This window comes from Micromesistius poutassou (assembly GCF_964030765.1).
Source record: "Micromesistius poutassou genome assembly, chromosome: 5".
In the NCBI taxonomy this organism is placed as follows: Eukaryota; Metazoa; Chordata; class Actinopteri; order Gadiformes; family Gadidae; genus Micromesistius; species Micromesistius poutassou.
The window spans coordinates 17,872,816-17,892,717 of record NC_140275.1 but is presented as its reverse complement, the minus strand read 5'-3'; the positions used below and the strand labels follow the sequence as shown (position 1 = coordinate 17,892,717).

Sequence of the window (19,902 nt, the reverse complement as noted above, 5' to 3'; positions counted from 1 at the left end):
CACACCTCTCTCTCCCTCCCTCTCTCCCTCTCTCTCGCTCTCTCTCTCCCCCCCCCCCCCCCCCCCCTCTCTCTCTCTCTCTCTCTCTCTCTCTCTCTCTCTCTCTCTCTCTCCATCTCCCCCCCTCCTGTTGTATTATGCATTACGTGTCACGTGGTTTAGGGGTTTACATCATCTTCTCCCAAAAGAGAGATGGAGAGTCGTAAACTCTTAAAATACTTACCTCGCCTGTTTCAGATACTTTTTTAGGTGTCCAATCGGAAATCTAAATTTTGAATACACGTTAAATTTGAGAAATGTATACGTCTTATTAATGCAACATTCATGTCGACTCTAAAATACATCAGCCGCCGAGCGTCTAGAATAAACACTGAGGAATAAAGATTGCGGAACTCTTCTGCGCAGGGATTTGTTCCTCCTCGTATTGTTTACAGACGTAGCACTCCAGCTCTCTTCGATGGGTTACTGCATGTTTCAAACATGGTTATACTTCTTCAATGCGTCTTACAAACCATATAATATCACGAGTTTATACAATTGCCAAAGGGCGTGATGATGATTTGTGCTTGAATATGGCAGACGATGAACTCGTGGCCTTTAGGAAAAGCTGGGAACGGGAATTAACCGACAAAAATGAAGACAAAACACAAAACATAAACTCAACCGTGCGAATAGAGACCGCGACTTCTTCCGAATCAAAAAAAACTTCAATTGTTAATCCGGGAGGTGAGGGAGATTACAAGTGTGTCGCAGAGTCCAGCGATGAACCCAAGTATGTGTCTATTGCAAGTGGTTTGTTGGACGGGAGGACGAGTCCCCTATTGGAGAGAATTCAGGAGGAGAGGACCCGGAGGAAGAGACAGTACCACAGAACCACTGACACCTACAGGGTTTCTTCCCAACAGCCACAGAAGAAAGCATCTAAAGGCGAGAAGCTCGTGGATCTACTGATCCAGGACCTGGTATGATGAGGATGGAGTAAATAATGGTTCATCATGCTTATAATAAGTATTGTACTCATAATAGTTAATAAAACTTGCTACATTGTGATTACAGAATGAGCTGAATGACATTCCATTTTTTGACATTGAGCTGCCCTATGAGTTGGCCTTGAAGATATTCCAGTACCTGGACTGTGCTGACCTAGGACGATGTGCTCAGGTATGGGGCGGCTGGGTAAACTGAGGGGATCTTAATGTTGTTTTGTTCTTATTGCAGAATGTAGTAGATACTCAATTGTGTACCCCCACATATGCACATGTTTTTTCTTTTCTTTGCAAAATGAAAATCAACAAAGGCCTTATAAATATCAACATAACTCCATCTTAATAGTGAGTGTTGTCAAAATATTAACAATAACTATAATATAAATGATGTGCAAATTATATTAACCTCGCTTATATAATTACTAGTCAATTGAAAAGCCATTTCTATACATACTCCTTGGACCTAGAGATGTCTCTCTACCTCATTTGCAAAGCCACGAAATCTGATACTGAGGCCATGCCAATCTACTGACTTCTTTGTTGTGTGGATCCCTTTAACCGTCTTGCAGCCTTGCAGACATGTCTGCTTCCCCCATAGTGTATTGCAAATTAAAAGTAAAAGCCGTTTTCACATATGTCTCTTTGGTCTCTCCATTTGATCTCTCCCACCATGGTTGACTTCAGCCATGGCCAATCCTAAACTCTCCACGATAGTCACTCCCCCCTCACCTTGGTTTCCTTTGTTGTTACTGCCCACAATGTGAACGTTTCCCTGTAAGAATCATGTACACCATTGTCCCATTGAATATATGCTTGGTAAATCGCTGTCTGTATCTTCCCATGATCATGCTCAAAATTTAATGAAATATGTTGCTGTGAAGAAGTGTACTAAAAAAAGAAGTAATTCTTCATCACTGAGTTAATACAGCTGAGGAGGAAAAAAATATAAAACCAACTTCCATTTCCATCAGGGTAATGGAAGTTCCCTAAACCATACATCAAGGATTGAGTCATACACCTAACCAGACATCAGTGGTGCAGTCATATACTAAAGCAGACATCACCCCTGATCCAGTCATACACTAAACCAGACGTCAGGATACAGGCGTTGGGATTTCTTGGCTTTGATTAATTTATATTAATCAAAATAAAGACTCATTCAGAAAAACAAACAAACCGAGGATGGAGTTTGACAAACTTTTGTGTAAGAAATATTTGTCAGATATCATTAAATTACTACATAAAAAAGCAAATTGTAATTTCCAGTGTGTAAAAGCAAATTTTGCGCACAATCATCAACCCATCTTTATCACCCACCAGGTCAGCAAGGCATGGGCGCAGCTAGCCGAGGACGGGGTTCTGTGGTACCGGGTGTGTTTGAAGGCGGGTTACCAGTTAGATGCCAGTGTGTGTGACTCCCCCTGCTGGAAGAGCACCCTGAGAGACTGCCTTAGCTCTCACAACACCGTGCGTTCCAACTGGAAGGTGAGCGCCAAAGGCTTGCGGGCTTTCAGGACAACACACACTAGATGGTGTGTCTTTGTAATAAGATCCAGGTGGATATGTATTGTATGTATGTTGTATGTATTGTATACATTACTTAACTTAGTCATCCATAAGCCCTCCTAGACCATAACCTGTAAGACAAAAATGAATGTTGATTTTGAGTACAACTTTATTTTATGTAAAATAATTTAACAAAGGTTCTAGGATCAACGTTTTTTGTATTTGTAGGATTTATAATACCACCTCTTATTTGACCAGGAGTGAGTTAAGGATGTCTGAGTGGAGGTAAACTAACGTGGGTCAATATCTGTGTAACATTTAAACGTGTTTCCTGTCTAGAGTCGCGTTGGGTCCATCGTTCAGCTGCAGTATGAGCTGGGCAAGGTTCTGTGTGACGTCAGCTCCTGTGACAACTTTGTCTTGGCAGGGTGAGTGAAAATCACACTCTGTTTTGTTTTTATATTGGAATGCTTTAATTTTTAATTTATAAATTGTAGGTTGATTATTTATGTATGTGTTATAACTGTGACAATAATTATTCCACATCCCCAATGTGACCTCACAAAGATCTTCTTAGGCTAAACTCTAAACTCAGTGAACCCACAACATAAACATTATCATCTCAAAGCTGAGCCACTACCATACCTTTGCAAATGTGACATTAGACCCAAACCATTACAATCCTAATAGCTCAACTTATACACACCAAACATAACACATTGAATAACAATGAATCGTGACTTGTTTTTAGCGACATATTAAAAACTACATGGAGACTGTAAGTGGTCACCAACTCTGTGTCAAGTTCTAAGTGGATGGGCTCTTAGTCAACGCTTTGTCCAGTAGAACCACAGAACTACGTCCTACTACCGCTCCTCACTCACAGTGAAACCTGCAGTGCTCAGCCTCCCTCTGGCTGCTTCTTTAAATAGTGGTCATGTGACACATGTCATGAGGTTAAAAATGGGCTGAGTCTCAGAACGACCGGGGGAGAATGATAGATTCAGAGCCCCCATGGGAGCCCGAGTGTCTGCACGCCAGGAGAGGGGCCGGACCTCTGGGGAATCGCATGATCCCATTCCCTGAGGTCCGGCACCGTCTCCCTGGACCCCAGTGAGATGATGTTTATGAATATTTAAGCCTAGTGCCTACCATCGCACGCAGTTACACACACACACACACACACACACACACACACACACACACACACACACACACACACACACACACACACACACACACACACACACACACACACACACACACACACACACACACACGCACGCACATACACCCAACAGCCTCGCACACACACACACACACACACACACACACACACACACACACCCACACCCAACAGCCTCAGTCACACACACCCCCAGATTTGTTTAGTGAAGCTACATAATGTGTGTGATGACAGATCAGTACCACTAAACACATTATTTATCCATGTAGGTCCAAATATGTTTTATAGTCACATTTTTCTTAGATTTATGGTTTGTCCTAAAAAAAAAAATTGTCGAGTGGGTTATGGTTCAACAGTTTTGAGTCATTCTTCCTTAGTGGTAAAGTAGTACTGATGGTTCACATGGGTGAAGTATTAGGAAACGTTATGCAGTTTGTTTCATTTCTGCAAATTACCACATGCTGTGGTCATTACGTCTTGATAAGACTCAACAACAGCCTATATTAACTGTTGGTATTCTGTCAACGTGTGTATTCACCAACTTCCAATTGAAGGGCTATGAGATGATGACACACACACACACACACACACACACACACACACACACACACACCGTCTCTCTCTCTTGTGCACACGCATGCTGTGAGGCAGATGCGTGCTCAGACACAATGTTTTCTGTGGAGGCGCTAATGGTAGACACTCTCCCAGGAGATTAAGGTGGTGGTGGTGAGGGTGGGTTTGGGCGATGAGATCATTATTCTTTCTCTGTCTCTCTCTCTCTCACTGACTACACATGGTAACATACAAAGCATTCTTCTAACATCTGACAATCAAGTCACATTTCTGGTACCCAATGGTATGATCAATTCTCCAAATAATGAATTGTCCTGCACTAAGAGGACAAAACAACATTCTGTATAGCTTGGTATTACTCATTCACTTTGCACAGTGTTGTGGGGTCCCTGTAGTGAGCGTGAGGAGTGTAGGGAGCGTGCATCACCGGGTGGATGCTACACACTACTAGTGGATGAGTGGGTTTTCCCCTAAAACTCACTATGTGAGGAACTTTAGGTGCCCTGAAAAGTGCTTTATAACCACCACGGGACCACACATTGTTTCAGTTGGTTGTGGTGAATACTCCCGAGTGTCACCAGGTGAGTCTCATTGAGACTTTACAAGAGAGAAATACAATCAAACACAATAAAACATACAGTGAACCACATACAACAAACCACAACAATCATTGAAGAACTAGCGACCTTGGAGGGGAGAGGTGACATTGTCCTGCATCAGTGTCAATAATGGATTTAACCATGGACTCACCTGACTCTGTGTGTCCCGTGTTGGTCTGGGCTCCAGGTACACCTCTGGAGACGTGAGGCTGTGGGACACACTGCACTGGGACGCGTCCGCCTCCTACCTGAAGACCAACAGCCTCTCCGCCAACACCGAACCCAGACCCCAGGTCACTCACGTCCAGGTCAGCAGCACGCTGGCTGCTGCAGCCTACCAAGATGGTGAGCTGTGTGTGTGTGTGTGTCTGCATGTACACACACACCTATTACAATGACAATGAACGTGTTGTATCAGATTCTGTCTCACGCCCCCTGTGGTGGAGGTTGTGGCCTGTGGCTGATATGAGCTGAGGTGTTCAGTCACATCCCGTGTGCAATATGTTTATCATACGTTTCCCTGCCGGCTGCAGGCTGTGTGGACATCTGGAGCACAGAGACGGGGGGGCAGCCCGTCCACCACTACCAGAGCGCCGGAGGCGGGCTCCAGGCCCTGACACTGAGCACTGACAGCTCCACGCTGGCCTCAGCCTCCGGGCGAAGCGTCCGCCTGGATCACTGTGACGACCGCGGCTACTGGAGGACGAGCTGCAGCACCCAGCTACCCCAGCCTGTGAGTGGTACCTTTCACCTCCCGGCTCCCCTAGCCTCCCCTCAACCAGCCTCCGAATGCTGGGAGAAGGAGGAGTTGTAATGGTCTCCAATGTCAAGTCACTGGTTGAATTAACTGATTCGGACGATGCTAATAAATCATTGCATTTATATAACTCTTTTCAAAAGTTGATTGTGTGGGTGGGTGTGTTGGTTTGTGTGTGTGTGTGTGTGTGGGGGGGGGGGGGGGGGGGGTGGATCAAAAACTCATTGATCTAAAAGCCCCCCCCCACCCCCCCCACACTCCTCAGCTAGCGAGTCTAGGTTATCATCTGGTTGCTTATTCACTCTTCTGTCATCAGAACGATCACAGTGAGTTAAAGACCCCTGTCTCCCGTACCGAGGACCCGACTGCACACCATGATTATCATCATCCTGTGGGAGAGGGCTAAAGTCTGTGTGTCCCTTTGTGGCTCCCATTGTGCAGGTGGACAGCTTGCTCCTGGTGCCAGACCGGCCCCCAGGGCGTCCACTCGCGGCGGCGGTGGCCGGGGACTCTGTGTACCTGCTGGACCCCCGCGAGGCGGTGGAACCCCACCTTCTGCACTCCGTCTACGGCCACCCCATCACCTGCCTAGCGGCCTCCGCCTCCCAACTGGCCCTGGGGGTGAAGAGCAGCGGCTGGGGCATGCATGACGGAGGCAACAAGGTGGGTCTGAGGTGCTGAGGAAAGGACATCTAAAAGGGGTAAACATATCGGGCAATCAGAGGTTATGCATGCAGTCGCATTTGTTTAACCCGTAGAGGGCGTCTTCTGATGCAAACCAACCTACTGGTGGTGAAAGGTTTGGTTCTCCCTGTTAGGTTTCAGCTTATTTCTAAACTGTTCGTATAGACTCTGCGTTGTCTATTTTTTCGTCGTAGTAGTAATTCTTGAAGTGGAAATCAAGGAAGCTTGACAGGTTGGATCAGAGGGTGGAATAGATGGTTTATTCCAGGATGTAATACAGCACAGGTACAGAAATACAGGACAGGAATAGTCTTAGTGTAGGTGGTGAGGAGCAGTCTCCTGACGTGCTCCTTGGCTGTCGATCCCTCTTCTCACCGAACCAAAGGTTTGAGACGAGTTTGGTTTGAGGTTTGAGACGAGACAAAAGAACAGATGCAGTCTCTCCCTTGATAAGGTATATGGCCCTGGCTATGCCCCAGACGACCGGGTTGGTTCGTCCTCGTTGGGACATAACAAATGGAGGAATGTTGTAAATAAGACCTGGTCAGTTGGAGAGGCACTGGCCTGTTCATAGACCTATGAAATTAAATGTGTTTGTTGACCATGTCCAGCGTCTGTTGGAGAAAAAGCTGTTTTCTGGTAATCTAGCGAGTATAAAAGGTGCATCATGCACCCGCCTGACATGTTTTTTCCACTTATCTTCTGTGTTTGCCAGAATTATAATTATAATTATAATAAGTGCCTTTTCCACTATGTAGTAAATGCTGATCACTGATGTGATTCATTAGACATGATGTTTTATGTTCAGATGTGTTGATGTCATGAATTAGACTGGCAATGTTAATTGACCACCAATGTTAATTGGCAGTGTTAATTGACAACCTGCGTGCACCCCCCAGTCTTCTGGACCCAAACGGTTTCCACAGTGAAGGTCTGGGGTCTTTGTCCGCTAATGGGATTGGTGGCTTGTTTTCAAGGCCTCCTTTGTTCCCTTGGTGCGTGGCGGCATGCAGAGGCTCAGACGGGAGAAGCCAAATGTGTTGCTTTTTGACGGGAACATTTCCATTATTGTTGGATGGCTGTGTCTGATCCAGCACTCCTCTTTTGAATGTTGAGACAAAGGCCTGAAGGTTACCTGCTTGAACTGACGTTAAGGTTGTGTGTGAAGCCTATAGTGTGTTTTGTGTGTGTATTTTAGACTACAACGTGTTGGGTATGTAGCTTACAACGTGTTGTGCGTGTAGCGTACAATGTATGTAGCTTGTAAGGTGTCGTGTGCCGAGTTTGGTCCAGAAAAGAAAGAAGAGTTCTTTAAAAGGTCTGTGTATTGAATAGCATTATTGACACAGCTGTTGCGGACGGATTATTGGTGGTTTGATTAATTTAATTCAATTCAATAGTATGAATATACATTATGGAATAAAAACAGACATCATTATCATTATGTTCATTATGTTCAATTGTGTGATAATATTCTCACCAACATTGTTAGTTAATTGTGTTGTATAGTTAAAAAAGTAACTAAATATTTGTCCTAAGATGTTTGAATTGACTGGTTTTGATGTGGCCATTTGTTTGATGGTTCTAGCTCGGCACTTAAGCATTTGTTTGATGTTCTACTCTTGAGCTAAATCTGTATTGTATGTTTAAATAGCCGCCGTAACACTCTGTACCGCCCAGTCCTCCAGTGTCTGGCCCCACAAGGAATAAATACGAGCTATCTGAAGCCGTCAGTCATCCCTCTGGGCTCGGTCCCTCATTACTCTAGCTTTAAACTCACTATGTTCATCCACTGTGGCCTCTGTTTGCGTCTAATTGTGTTGTGATTCTTACAACCCCAAGCGCCCTAATTGAAGCTTCATAACTTTATCTCGAGCGTACAATTACCCAACAGACACGCGGTTCAGTCGGGAGACATTTACCTGAGGGCCATGGCTCCCTGTGTGTGTTTGAGTGTGTGCTATTTCACATTATTAGAAAGTGCTGTTTTGAGAACAAGAGCTCTGTCACTCTACTTCAAAAGTGAGTCACATTCAACAATTGCTAAATATTTTGTCGAGGCAGAGATATGGACGAACCAAAGTGTTTTTGTGCATCTCTTCCACAATGTCTTTGTGTTGCTTTGAGGCTGTGGGCTCGGCTCCACTGACATCTTGCCATTGCGGAGAGGCATGGCTGGCCCCGGGCCATCGCTGGTGTTTGGTGGCACTAAAGCACCACACGGTGGACTGTTGAGAGACGAGCAGGTTCACCGGGATGATGAATATTCTCTCTGAGGATATTGTGGTTTACAGGCATTCCCCTCAAAAAAGAGTAACTCTTTCTGGAACTAGATATTATCTGATACTTCTTTATGTGGACAGATTATCTGTATATGTTTTGTTTTCATACCAGAAGAGAAAATCATTCATTGTTATTCTTATCTCTTTTTTTTATGTTGAATATTATGTTGAATTGTTGCCTTCTTTTATCATTCATGACTATATGTTGTACAGTTATGTAGTATTGTTCTAAAAGGATGATTAAATATATATATTTTTGTTTTTAATAAGAATGTAAAATGTGAATCACATAATAATTTTTAATTCATATTTGAATTGCCTGTATCTTCCACCTGCTTCCTTTAATATTTGTATGATGGCTAGTGTGGAAATGACAACCAAACTTTTACCTTTTCAAACCATCCTTAAATTATGCCAATTCATGATTAGTATTCCTCTTTTGGCTAATTAAATCATTTTCTTTCTTTGAAAAACAGTAACCAGCTTCACAAGTCTGTCACTCTGGTTACTGTGAAGAGGAAGTATGAATTGCCAGCAGTTGCCTGGGATGCCAAATTAGTTTTTGCTTATTTTTTGGGAAATGGGAAAACATATGCTTCATTAAAAGCTGTAACAGCTCTATAGAGGTGGCGTCTACTGATGTCATGTCTCACTTTCTCTCTCACAATGGAGTCTGTCATTGTGGTTCCTTTTCAGTGAGACTCTGGCTCGGGTAGGCGTTTCAAACTTTTAAATCACATTGCCATTGGGGACCCTTTTTCTTGCTCATAGTTTGTGAAATAAAATTGGACATGAAAATTAGAATTTCAGTGCAATTAGAATTTCACAGCGGGTTGTTTTAACCATCAATCCACCTGCGGCTTTGTTCATCCGTGTGAGTACGTGTGTGTGGAGTGTGTGTGGTGCATGTGTCTGCGTGTGTACACGTGCATGTGAGACCAGAGTCCTCTCCATGCCAGGATGGCTGGGCACCCCCCCCCCCCAGCGTTTGGCTGCTGGGCAGTCAGTTGGGCACATCCTGGGCCATGTTCTTGAGCTGAAGCTGAAAGGCTCCTGAGCAACATGGCACTGTTCTCCTGCGCTGGGGGGGGGGTGAGACAGCCCGAAGACAAAGCTGGACGCAGCCGTGATGGAACCGCTCACTCCTCCTGGGCTGAGATCAGCGTTGCCGTTTCAGGGATAGGGTCCACATCTTTATTCCCTGCATGATGGAGTGGGAGTAGTGGTTCCAAGAACACCCAAACATGAACGACAGTTGCAGTTGTACAGGGAGTACAATAGAATTTGTTAATGACACGTTTTTCCCCTGTGCTTGTCACTTGGTTGAATTTGGGAACGTTGAAGTTAGAAAGCTCAAACTTAGTTCTGCAGAGTCCCTCCTTTTATGCATTTGGATCTTGCGTGATGAGTTGCTCGCAAAACTCAGAGTCCCTTCAGTAAGCCAAGTGTCTGCAAAGTGCCTATCTCTTGAATTGGCTTGGTCCTGGAGCGATGCTAAATGTAGTCTTTGCCCCGCACGGAGGGAGGGAGAGAGGGGGGATGACATCATCACTGTCTACCTCGCTGGCCTGTAGCGCCAGCCTCTCTTCCCCTCCATATCCACTTGACTTTTTTCCCTCGCTGCCTTCATCCCTTTTCAAGCCTTCATTTTGGCTTATCTCACTGATGTGCCGTGTCTCTCATCCCCCACTCCTCTTATCTTTCTCTCCTTCCGACATCTGCCTTTTGTCTCTCACTCGTTCAGTTGTCTTAACTTTCAGCTGTTTCCTTTTCTTTCCTCCCTCTGCCTCTTCTTTGTTTGGTCCTCTATTGCACACACACATACACATGCACACATGCAAATGCATGCGTACACAAACAAGAACACACACACCTCCTCACATTTCTTTTTTTTTTTTCGTTCCTTTCATTATTCAGAGCAGGTCCTCTCCGCCTCCCACCTCATTTGTCCAGACTCGTTAAGGATAATACTTAAACACTGTTGACCGGTGAAGCCAATTCTAGATGGAATCATTGTGAAAAAAATACATTTTGCCACAGCTATTAAACTTATACTGGTGGTGTGCATCGCTCTTCTAAATGATATTGGACCACCGTTTGTCTCAGCGTAGCTTAAAGGCCCGTGCTCCTCCAGCAGTAATCACTGTTGTCCGTTCATCTATGTATTGTCAGGGCTGTGGCGAATGTTACTTACTGCAACGTACCGTTACCGCAGGGCTATTCAACCTCCTTAACAAGTGGGCCAAAAAGGAAAACCACTGGGGGTTCAGGGGCCACACATAGAGTAAAACTATCAATGAATGGCTACAAATAAATCTTACTTAAAGTAGTGTTAACTTGATATAGTACTACTACATGGAATAAACTTGTCAGATGCATTCCTTTCTTCTTCACTTTTAATCGTATCATAACATTTTTTGTTAATAAATATTTGTCGGTCCATTTGCTTTTGAATTGGCGATTTTCACAATCAATCATACGTTTCTTTGGCTTGGAGAGAGACATCCTGAAGCTGTTGTTAGCCTAGCTGAAGTGACTTTCTCCCTGGCCCACCAGCATAAAATGCAACGTGAGCTTGACTGAGCCAATAGCAGGTGCAGACAGAGCCTTATAGGTATGTGTATGACAGATTTAATGCATTTGTTTTACTTATCATATTACACTGTAATATGATAAATAAAACGAAAGCAAACCAAAAAATAAAAAATAAATAAAATTTAAATAAATAAATAAATATATATATATATATACTGTATTTTTTTTTTTAGGTTTGCAGGCAACCTCTTGCGGGCCAGAAAAAATATAAGAAGGGCCGTGTTCGGCCCACTAGTTGAATAGGTCTGCGTTACCGTTACCAACAGCCAACTCGTCGGGAGCAGTTAGGGTTAGGTGTCTTGCTCAGGGACACCACAATACTCTGCTAGGAGGAGCTGGGGATTGAACTAGCAACTTCCAGTTACAAGTCAACCCGCTCTACCTCCTGAGCTAAGCTGATTTTTCAATAAACACAATAGGTAGCCTGGAAGTCTGTTTTTTTTTCAAATAGTTTTCATGTTTGAATCAGTTGGATAGTTGTTTCGTGCAGAATGCTGAAAAATATGAGACCATTGACTTTGTATGTTTGTGTGTGTGTGTAGATCCAGGTGTACAGTGTGGAGACCAGGCAGCCTGTAGTGCGGCTGGGCAGCTCTCAAGGTGACTTTACCTGCATCCATCTGAGCCCCCCCCACCTGCTGGCGTGTGGAAACAAAGACAGAAGGTAACACACGCACACACGCACACACATACATATACACTCACTCACTCACTCGTTAATTCATTCCCTCACTTACTTATTTAAACACACGCGCACATACACTCATTTACTAATTTACTACACACACACACACTGTACATATACACTCTCATTCATTCACTCACTCACTCACTTATTTAACAATACACTCAAGCAGGCACGCACATACATATACACTCATTTATTTATTCATTCATTCACTAACTCACTTGAACACACACACACACACACACACACACATACAAGCAAGTACACTTGCACAGACATGCATCAAATCACACTGCTTTAGGACTACAAATATGAATTCACAATGACATTGAAACCAGACACACACACTCACTTACTGTCATGAACTAGCTCGTAGTTCAGACAAAAAGGGGAGGTTAACTGAAGTATTTATATAGCAACAATAATATCTATAAAGAGATAAAGATAAACAATGATACAGTATTATCAGTAGTGTCTGTAGTGTACGGGTGTGTGTGAGTAGTGTAGTGTATCAGACCCATCTAAAGAACCAAAACCCCTGGTGTCTGGGTAGGATCAGAGAGAGTGAGATGGCCTAGGCAGCAATCTTATCCGCAAGTTTCCTGGGGTGGTAACTGGGGAAATGTGGGCCACACTTTCGGCCGCCCACACGCCTCAGCTATGTTTTTAGCTGAACAGCTGGCAGGCTAAATCACATCGCTGTATATCGTCGCTCTGTCGCTGAATACAATTATGGCTTTAAAAAGCTTGGGAACAACGCGTGCCGTTTGAGGATGTACTTACAACCGGACAAAACGAAATAATTGGTTGAAATCGTAATGAATGAATGACAGTCCACAATTCGTGCAAAGCGTCACGGGGCGGTGGATACAAGTGAGGAGGAGCCTGATTGGAATCAGGTGATCAGGTGTGTTGCAGCTCCTGCTGCCACACCTGAGACACGCCTCCACAATCAGCTGCACAACCAACTAGAGCAAGGTCATCACATCTCCCCCATAAGAGTGGAGACCAAACAGGTACTTAAAAAACGCAAAAAAAATAATTTCACAATTTTGACAAAATTCAGAACATGTACTGGCCACCTATTTAATGGTCTACATACCTTATACCAATCCCTCCATGTTCCCCATCTCAACACCTCAGCAACTTGGTACCTAGAAGCATTTAAGAGACATCAGGACAAGCAACTAGGACAAACGGATAAAGGTAACACATATAACCAGGTACAGTAAAATGCTAGCTGAACTAAAACGCGCGAGACAAAGCGTCAAACCACAAAAGTGTCGTTCTTAATGACTGCACAGGATACACATGAGCGTGTTGTTTAGCACGCTGGCAAAGACAACACAACACACACACACACTTCACACCTCACCGTTTGGGCCGGTGGATCTCGTGGGCTGTCGGGAAGCCAGCCAGGAACCTCACTTTAAAACAGGCTTGTTAAACAATCTAACTCCAAACACGCAATGACTGGAGCGGGGAGAGTGGCTGGTGGGCCCTCCTCACCATTGGGGGGGGGGGGCACCAGATGTTCTGGAGGGTGGGCCCACGAGAGACAAGCCAGACGCTGAATCTAGTCAGAACTCGCACCTCCGAGTCTATCCCCTTTTCTCCCTCCCCGTCTCCCCTCCGCTCACACACCTGGAAGAGCAGCGCTCTTACTATTGTGGAAAGTTGTGAGGTAGACAGCAGCTTGCAGATGGTAGAAGAATAACGTCAGATGTTGCTAACAGAGAACCGTGTGCGTGTGCGTGTGCGTGCGGGCGTGTAAGGGGGAGGGAGAGTCAGCCCTCCTTACAAATAATAGTCAAGTAGATGCATGGGTTTACACACGATGACACACACACACACAACGACACACACACACCAACTCTGGCTCTTGGAATGAGACAAACAAGACCAATAAAAGAGCCTTTCTTTTCGGCGGGTCGCCTCAGTAATGGGCTGCGCACGCTGCGTGATCTGGCACCAGCGCGGCGACCTGGCGTCCGGGCTCAGGCTGGCGCTGAAGAGCAGCAACGTCCAGTGAGCTGTTAAGTAGCTGGCTCAGAGTGAAGGGCAGAGCCCGGATTCATCTTATTGTTATGGTGCCGCGTTAACCCTACAAAGAGCCTTTGGTGAGGCACGCTGCTCGGCTCGTATCCGCTCCCCCGGACAACAGAGAATTGTATTTATTTAAGAAGTTATTATTCGTCGTATTTATTTTGTGGATTCTGATCTATAAAGGAGTACTCAGCGGGGCGTGTCATTTCATATGCTCAGCGACACCCAAGCATGCACCCAAGCAACCCAAGTATGTTGGTGGATCAGAAGACGAAGGTCTTTCATGTGCAGGTCTTTGTTCCCCTCGGAGACATGGCGGTAGTTGTGCTGCGAGAGGCGGCGGCATGCTGGGCGATGGGGCATTTGGAACGGAGGCTGAATGAAGTGAAGTCGGTCCGGGCTCCGTGGGGGTGGCTCGAGGCCAGCCTCTTATGCATGCCTTCCGTCCTTCCCTGTGTCCCACTGTAGGAGGGCGTTGTGGGGTCAGCGGTACGGGGTCCTGATGGGGGCTGTCTGGAGACGTGCCCGACTAGAGTGGGCAATATGTAACCAGACATGAAAGATTGAAAGGAGAGGGAGGATTGTAAAGACCTAGCTTGAGCCCTTTGTCCCTCGATCTTTATTAAATAATGGAGAAGGAACCAGGAATGAAACACCCCATCTGGTTATATGTCACATGCCATGTTTCACAGACATTTTAGTCAATATTAAGAAAAAGTTTGGTCATTTTCTATGCAAGAAAGTGTTCTAACTCAACGTGTTTGAACTTTTAAAATAACTTTTATCTCATTGGTGTCACATGGGCTGGATGACAATATTACTATTTGAGGTGATTAAGGCATTGGTTCTACTTTGTTTGTCTAATAATTCAAAATGCTTTACCTGGCATGGCATGAGCTTGCTGATTAATCGAGAGAGGCCAGACCACAGAAGAGTCATCCAGCATTCGATTAATGGTTACAGCTCCCTGCCAATAATGGCAAATACATTTTGACTACACTCCGCCATCCTCATCCCTCACAGTGCGTCTCAGCGGGCCAAGATGAGCGGCAAGCGTCACACTGGGTCATTTAAAATATCTGGAAGCTACAAAATTAAGTTTTCCTTAATTGCTTAAAAAGAATGACATCACTGTTATAAACCTGTTGGAAGGATTCAGCATGTGGATGGTCCCCCCCCCCCCCCCCCGCCAACCCCCGGGTGCTCGGAGACCCAATAAATCTGTGATCAGAACAGATGGCTCTCCAGCTCCCCTGGGTTCCTGTCTCTTCTCACTAACTCTACCACAAACTGGAACCACTGATCTGATTATACCAATGTGTTTGGCCGCGTATGCAGCGGGTTAGTGGCATTTTCTTAGCGCTCATAGCCCAGTTTGGGCTTCATTTTTCGTTGGCGCTTCTGCCGCGACGGAAGATGAATAGATTTATGATTCGCAGAGGGGAATTTACAGGTAGTTAGATACAGATTGTGTAGTATGGCATTCCGAGTGCAGTTTCCTGTAGCTCTCTTCCATCCATGTGTCCTGACCGGCTCAGCCTGCTCCTCTGGGTTGTGGGCGGGTGAGTCACATCCCAACATTCACTTCAATTACTGCAGCTAGAGACAACAGCACAACAACTTTAAGATTAAGCATGTCACATTGTATACGGATATGAATGAGCTACTGAGCTTTACTCCGGTTCCAGACAAATACTAATTCAGTGTTGGAACAGTAGAATATTAATTCAGTATTTTTTTCATGACATAATCACAGTATCCTAGTTCTTATCAGGGGCTCACCTTGCGGACTTCAGAGAACAGAACTCATAGTTACCCTGGCAACAGTTCCATGTTGAAAGCGAGTACCGCCACTGTGAGTTGAAGACGCAGCCATTCCCCCCAGTTTCACCTCTATTTCTTTGTCCGTTTAGAGTGTCTTTCTCGGCTCCATAAAGCACAACGCTTGTCATACTGCTTTCCTTTGAAAGTGTGAATTGTTCCGTTGTGTGTGAGGATGAATGGGCCCATTCACCACGGTGGGCCAGCGGAGCGCGACGGAACCGCCTCCGCGGCCAGGAAGCCAGACCCCGAGGGCTGCCTGACCCGGTACCATATTGTCCTCATGCTCCCCGGGGATGTGCTCCAGATCAGCATCGCCTTACTATCTTATATGTAAATATATACAAATTTTGTCCCCCAAAATAAAACTTTCCTGGCCACAAAAGCTCACTCAGCAAGTCGGCTTTGACCTTTTATGAGTGTATCATCTACATTGTGCATTTGCTGGATCATCAAGTATCATTAGCTAATTTAATTGAGCCATTTTACACTTGATATATTTCCGTTCTTACGATTGTTTTATGTGATGCCTCGATCAGTGTTGCCAGATTTCCCGGCCCGATCTGGCAACCCTGGCTGCAGTGTGCTGTTGCCAGATTGGGTGGGAAATCTGTCCCAATCTGGCAACACTGGTCTTGATGTCCCGCGTTTCCCTCCGGGCCCCCAGGGTGAGGCTCTTTGACCTGCGCAGCGGGGCGTCGGTGGTCTCGCTGTACGCCCACCACCTGGGCGTCACGGCGGTGCAGACGGACGACTGGAAGATGGTGAGCGGCGGAGACGAGGGACTGGTCTGCGTGTGGGACTCCAGGGCCGGAGCCAAGCTGTGGGAGATGCACAACAGGTGGCCTCGCCGTTCCCTGGGCTCCTCCCCCTGTTGGTGTTGAGAGTATTTACTGCTGAACGTCAACAGGCATGCTTGGAATCCTCTTGATTTATCTCTAAACAACAAGATTCCGGATGTCTTCTAGTGCAGGGTGTTCCCCTTTTCACCATGCATTCCCACAACAAAAAGTGAAAAATAAAACAGATTTAATGAATAAACAGTTTAAATGTAATAAATGAGCAAAAACAAGGAACAAAAATATTATACATTTTAAATGTTGAACAGAAGAAATAGGTAGTAGTAATAGTAGGTTACAGACATTTCATTTCCATGACGTGCCCAAATTCAGCTTTTTTAAACATACATAATCATACATAAATATATGTATATATATATATATATATATATATATATATATATAAACATAAACATCTCTCTGTGTCAACTCCAGGCATCCTGTCAGGCACGTGCGTTTCCAAGGCAGCATGTTGGTGACGGCCAACATCCCGGACGAGAAGACCCCCCGTGGGGCCTGCATCACCGACGACGACCTCACTGCCCACCGCAGGTACGGCCACCCCACCGCCTCACTGTCTGTCTGACCCCCTCACTCACCCCCACCGCCTCACTGCCTGTCTGACCCCCTCACTCACCCCTCAACAGGTACCACCGCCTCACTGTCTGTCTGACACTGTCTGTCTGTCTCACTCACCCCTCAGCTCTAGTCATCCATCACTCACCCCTCATCAGGTAAACCGCTGTCTCACAGTGGTCATCACTCACCCCTCAGCAGGTGAACCGCTGGCTCACAGTAGTCATCACACAGAGTCATGTACTCTTGTGGACAGGAGCTCTAGGGAGGTTCATCCCTGCTAATGATACGGTTGATACAGACGTTGTTCAGACGACTAGTGTTGTGACCAATGTTCCTAAGTGATCCATCCGTGCTTAACCCTTAACCCTGTGGCTACCCTGAAATATATTTTATCAAAACTTTTTCACATTTATTTAAGATGATAAAAAAAGGTGACGACTAAGAGTGTTGACCTTACATTTACATTTAGGGCATTTAGCAGATGCTTTTATCCAAAGCGAATTACAATAAGTACATTTGTCATAAGAAGTGAAACAATATATCACCGTCGGTACAGTAAAGATGTTCCTAGAACCAAGTGCAAGTACTAACAATCGCCAGGCTAACCCCATTCCCGTATACAGCAGTGATAGCTAGCTACTGCAGATTCTACACAACTAAGTACATCCTAGACAACATGCATGCACAACACAATTAAGTACATGCTACACAACATGCATGCACAACACAATTAAGTACATGCTACACAATTAAGTACAATTACAATACAAATGAATACAACCTGCATTAAGTGCGTTCATTAAGTGCCAGGGCGTACAACAAACAATAGTGCAACAGACAAATAAGGGACTGAATGGCTATGTAGAGTCTAGGTGAACTCTGAACAGGTGGGTTTGAGTCGTTTGCGGAAGCTGGTGAGCGACTCTGCGGTCCTGACATCAGCAGGGAGCTCGTTCCACCACTGTGGTCCCAAGATAGACAAGAGTTGTGATTTAGCTGATCAACCTTTGGTTGCTCTTAGTGATGGCGGTACCAGACGTCCAGCTGAGGTAGTTGAGCGGAGGGATCGAGCTGGGGTGTGTGGTTTGACCAAGGCTTGGAGGTAGGCAGGGGCAGTTCCATCGACTGCCTTGTATGCCAGTACTATCATCTTGAATCTGATGCGGGCTACTACAGGGAGCCAGTGGAGGTGGCGGAAGAGGAGAGTCACATGGGAGAATTTAGGTAGGTTGAACACGAGGCACGCTGCCACGTTCTGGATACGCTGCAAAGGTTTAATAGCAGAGACCGGGAGTCCAGCTAGGAGCGAGTTGCAGTAGTCCAGGCAGGAAATGACCAGCGCTTGGACTAGAAGCTGAGCTGCTTCCCTTGTGAGGAAGGGCCGTATCCTGCGGATGATGTAAAGTGCAAATCTGCAGGATCGGGCCACTGCGGTGATGTTGGCGGTGCAACATAACTGGTTGACTAGTACCACACCAAGGTTTCTGGCAGTTGGAGACGGAGATACAGTGATGTTCTCGACAGTGACCAGTAAGTCCAAGTGTGGGCAATCTTTGAGGTTCTTGTTGAGGTTAAGCCTCAGGTGATGGGCAGTCGTCCAAGTGCTGACGTCTGCCAGCCATTCAGATATGCGTGTTGCAATCAGGGCTAGTACTGATTGTGAAGTACTCACCTTAAGTACTCACGTCCTTCCCCAGAGACCTATTGTTTTGTGGTTGTCATATCACGGCCAACGTCACTGTGAAACAAGTGATCTGTGTCCTATAATCCCAAACCCAGATGCACCGGGATGGCCGGCTTTACTCTCATCAAAGCCAGTATAATATGAACAGTGTTTCATTCATCTTCCCTAGACACAGGGGAGTGATCAGCCGCTATGACTTCTCCGAGGACGCCACGGCCCAGGACCACATCCTGCCCATCTGCAGGTCCAACTACGCAGAGTCCCACGGCTACAACTACAACATCGGCCTGGCCGTGCCCTACGACACGCTGCCGGGCGCATACCCGGCGTACTAGCTGTGTGTGTGTGTGTGTGTGTGTGTGTGTGTGTGTGTGTGTGTGTGTGTGTGTGTGTGTGTGTGTGTGTGTGTGTGTGTGTGTGTGTGTGTGTGTGTGTGTGTGTGTGTGTGTGTCCAAATGCTTTCTTTCCTTCTATTGATTTTATGTAATTTTTTTTTACTTTTTCCTTTATAATATTGTCAATCTAAAACCTGCAATGTATTTTACAATGTAACTTTAATTTATAAAGTATCATTTAGGATTCAGGATGATTTTGTACAGCATTTTGTAATATAACAGCAGTTTTTCATAACTGTGTTGTTGAACTGAGATTTCAAAAATATTGATGAACTGGATGTTAAATCACCACATTTAAGCTCAATAAATGTGTTTTAAACAACACACATTCAATGCATGTTAATTAGCAGTTTATTATTTTTATTATTAATTCATTGTCATTGGTGCATCATTTTGTGCAAAAGTGTTAAAAATCTCAATCATTTACAGTATAGTATATCATTTTTGGTAGTGTCTATTTGCTTAAATGCATTCATAGATGTCCATGTAGTAAGATCTACATGTCTAAATACTTTTGGTAGGTGACATGAAATCTAGAGGATATCTATGTTAGGTTAATATTCCAGAGTCCTGGATGCAACATTTGTATTAATATAGTAATATTTGTCTCCTGTCTCACACAAGGTCATAGATGACCTATGACCATGGCCCACACTGGGCGTAGCATGTATGAGTGACCCAA

At 45.2% G+C, this 19,902-nt stretch overlaps 1 protein-coding gene across 1 annotated transcript; it reads left to right on the top strand.

Annotated features, from left to right (window-relative positions):
• The first annotated feature begins 462 nt into the window (after positions 1-462).
• fbxw8 (F-box and WD repeat domain containing 8) lies at positions 463-19,511 on the top strand. Its single transcript, XM_084467819.1, has 11 exons — positions 463-962; positions 1,057-1,161; positions 2,307-2,471; positions 2,832-2,920; positions 5,038-5,195; positions 5,384-5,583; positions 6,049-6,270; positions 11,711-11,832; positions 16,391-16,564; positions 16,998-17,114; positions 18,995-19,511. Exons 1-11 carry the CDS (start codon positions 498-500, stop codon positions 19,158-19,160), a joined length of 1,983 nt encoding a protein of 660 aa, XP_084323945.1. The 5' UTR covers positions 463-497; the 3' UTR covers positions 19,161-19,511.
• Positions 19,512-19,902: the final 391 nt, after the last annotated feature.

What these genes read in the sequence shown, in the direction of transcription:
- fbxw8 (XM_084467819.1), top strand. Translation starts at nt 498, where the DNA reads ATGCGTCTTACAAACCATATAATATCACGAGTTTATACAATTGCCAAA. An exon ending in ACCTAGGACGATGTGCTCAG is followed by an intron (nt 1,162 to 2,306) that starts GTATGGGGCGGC and finishes ATCACCCACCAG; the next exon opens with GTCAGCAAGGCATGGGCGCA. An exon ending in CTGTGGGAGATGCACAACAG is followed by an intron (nt 16,565 to 16,997) that starts GTGGCCTCGCCG and finishes TGTCAACTCCAG; the next exon opens with GCATCCTGTCAGGCACGTGC.